This window comes from Adiantum capillus-veneris, chromosome 30, assembly GCF_014529385.1.
Source record: "Adiantum capillus-veneris isolate H3 chromosome 30, ASM1452938v2, whole genome shotgun sequence".
Taxonomy (NCBI): Eukaryota; Viridiplantae; Streptophyta; class Polypodiopsida; order Polypodiales; family Pteridaceae; genus Adiantum; species Adiantum capillus-veneris.
The window spans coordinates 27,825,729-27,828,692 of NC_140960.1; the positions used below are offsets into that span (position 1 = coordinate 27,825,729).

The following is a 2,964-nucleotide window of genomic DNA, read 5'->3' on the forward strand; positions in this document are numbered from 1 at the left end:
TTTGTTGCTCTCTGCTAGAAATTTAAGGTTACGCACCAACCTTGAAAACTTGCTATGACTGAATCGTATTACAGCCAGAAATACATTCTGTTGGCAGATTTGAATCTGGCAGCTGGCTAGGACTGGTGAAATACCTCTTTCCACTAGAAATTTACCAAATGATACCAGCATTTTTAAAATCAACATCAAATATACTCAGCAGAAATCAACAAGTGATCTATCAAACATTGTAACGAGAACATCAAGGCAATTATATTCATTAGTGAAGGTCCCGTCAACTGAAAAGTGAAGGTTCATTTAAAATAGAAATAGACATGTTCAAACGCGTCATCATAACATTCAATTAGCCGTCAATCAAAGGGGAGTGGCACAATTACTACACCATAGCAAAAAATATGGCAAACCAGGTAATGCTTGTCCATTTAAGTCCCAAACTCACATGAGTTTTCAAAACTCCCAAGTCTGAAAAGTATCTAAGCTCATCATTATTCCAATGACTGATTCTGTTGCTCTTTTATGAGCAACGAATTCAGTTTTTTCTGGATAACATTAACATTTAAAAAGGTTCCAAAAGAGCTTTTGTGAGCCATGTTGCTCGCAGCATGACGGGACAGTTTTAATGCATCTGCAGCCTGAAAGGCAATTCCAGCATGGTCCACTTTCTTTCCATATCTACATTGAATTGAAACAGTAGAATATTCCAGTTAATAAGTTAATTTATTTAACACTAAAATGGTTCAGAATAATGTATGAAACATGTCACCTGAAATAGGTTTTGGGAGCCTTAATTTTGTAGTCTTCGGGACATGCAAAAACAGCATCACTCATGGTATGATATTCATTATCCTCATGGAATTCGTTATGGAGATGCATGCCAATTAACTTCCCATTTATGGTAAGCACAGCCCCTCCTAACAACACAATCCCAATTCAGCCAAGAACTTGATAACTTTTAAGACTCTTGGAACAATCAAAACTCATTTCTATGGGTCATTCAATTTATACCAATGCATTCAACAACTTAAATATTCTAAATGACCAATCGCATGGCAGCTAGGTGGACCAAAGTCCCATACCGGATGACCCTCTGCAGGATTTATAAGCTCCAGTAATAAAATCAGAACTGTGACGAGAGAGGCGTCGACTGACTGCTCCGGGAGTTATTAAAATATCCTCATCCATCAACATTGAGCTTTCCAAATCGAGGGCCAGATAAGCAGCAACATAGAAATTACCACCTATTCAAAACAAAAAAACCAGTAAGACTGCATCCAAACAAACGTCACTTTTACACAATTTTCAACATTCTATACCTTTGTAGATATCAATTTCTCTCCCAAGCTCAATATAGTTTGCTTCAGACCTATTAGGCACGTTGTAAAACGACAAATCGTAATAAGGGTAGGACACCATATGCTACATTGGCAATCCATCGATTGCAAGAGTTTCGCCATTGAGCACATATTGGCCATGAGCAACGGAATGAAATGCTGTGATCCCGATTGTCTTGTGCAGAAAGACAAAAGTACCAACAAACTCGTTTGTACTTTGGTCAAAGAATTTCTTGATTGCACCTGCACATTTCTCTATAATAATGGGACAGAACTTAGAATCACTGAATAACTTCGGAACACTGCACAATGGGATGCCATTTTCACCATTTAAATCCTCAAGTTTGGCTCGTTTACTAAGAGGCACCACATCGTATGGAACTACTGCGTCCCTGGGAGTTTGATAAAGAAGATTGAAGTGTTTCAACAGTTAAACAAAACAACGTTAAGCAATTACAAAATACATTAGAATAGACTATGACAATAGCAAACCTGGGAATTCCATGCACGTTAACTGCTTCTTCGACAGCGGTTCGTAGGAAACCTGAAAGGATAATCTTCTCCTTCACAGAATTGAAAATAGCATCCCTGCAAAGGTTGGAAACAAAAGCCTAAATTAGACATTCGAAACCAAAAAAAAAAACCTGCTAACAGATGGATTTGGAAACAAAAGCCTAAATAAGACATTCGAAACAAAATAAAAAACCTGCTAACATGCTGAAACGGAAGTTAAAGATAGATTCTTACATGCAGAGCGAGGTCAGGCACGAAGCACCGTGCAGAGAGAGGTCGGGAAAGAGACAGAATGAAGTATGTAAGCGCCCCCGTCCCTCCTGGATGAGCTCTAGGGAGTTTTCACGCCATGTACTCAAGACTAAGAACGTAGGCAGACGAGAAGAGAGAGAGAGAAGGCATGAGCGTCTACTATTTGTTTCTCTCACCCGAACCGGCCCATGATGAATCAAGACTGGTTACGCCATATCAGGCATGCATAGGCACCTGAATCAAAGAAAAGCTGCACCATGTCTCCTTTTTATTTAGAGTGCTTGCCTTTATCTATTTTTATTGGCAAAGACAGCAAGCTCATTGCACCTATATTTTATGTGTTATCGCTTGTTTCGCTATTATTAGTTTGCATTATTCAGAGTTTGCTATATTATTATTAGTTTGCAATGCTTCGCTACAGCGACGTAGCAATAGTTTAGTGATGTAACAATAGTTTAGTGACGTTGCACCTGTATAAGGAGGTAGCATATCCCATCTTGAAGATTTTCAACAACTCCAACGCCCACCCTGCACGTAACCCCGTCTCCAAAGGTTTCGTTTGTTCCGCCACCTGTGATTTGTTGATCTAGTGCAGGCTGAAACACATTGTTGAGGAGTGCTCGGCATGCATCAATATGCAGATGCACAACAGAGATGCGCATCCAAGCGTTTTTGATTGATCTGATCATGCCTCCTTGTCTTCATCATCTTTGCTTTTTTCACCATGAACTTGAAAGAGTAACTCATCTCGAAACTTAACTTGCATTTTCATTTTGCTAGTTTGCATGCGGTGGAATCATAGCTTGTCATCTCGATGAATTTTTCTTTGTGATTTGTGCTACTATGGTAAAAAGCACCAGCTTCAAAA

The 2,964-nt window shown here is 39.2% G+C and overlaps 1 protein-coding gene across 1 annotated transcript; it reads right to left on the reverse strand.

Moving 5' to 3' along the window:
- Window positions 1-315: 315 nt before the first annotated feature.
- Window positions 316-2,758, reverse strand: LOC147417716 (uncharacterized). The gene is made up of 9 exons (XM_086507041.1): window positions 2,560-2,758; window positions 2,079-2,298; window positions 1,824-1,919; window positions 1,659-1,723; window positions 1,421-1,586; window positions 1,314-1,363; window positions 1,077-1,238; window positions 764-911; window positions 316-672 (listed from the first exon to the last, which is right to left on the reverse strand). Exons 1-9 carry the CDS (start codon window positions 2,756-2,758, stop codon window positions 486-488), a joined length of 1,293 nt encoding a protein of 430 aa, XP_086363167.1. The 3' UTR covers window positions 316-485.
- Window positions 2,759-2,964: the final 206 nt, after the last annotated feature.

What these genes read in the sequence shown, in the direction of transcription:
- LOC147417716 (XM_086507041.1), bottom strand. Translation starts at nt 2,758, where the DNA reads ATGCGCATCTCTGTTGTGCATCTGCATATTGATGCATGCCGAGCACTC. An exon ending in CAAACTTGAGGATTTAAATG is followed by an intron (nt 1,587 to 1,658) that starts GTGAAAATGGCA and finishes CCATTATTATAG; the next exon opens with AGAAATGTGCAGGTGCAATC. An exon ending in ATCCTGCAGAGGGTCATCCG is followed by an intron (nt 912 to 1,076) that starts GTATGGGACTTT and finishes TTGTGTTGTTAG; the next exon opens with GAGGGGCTGTGCTTACCATA.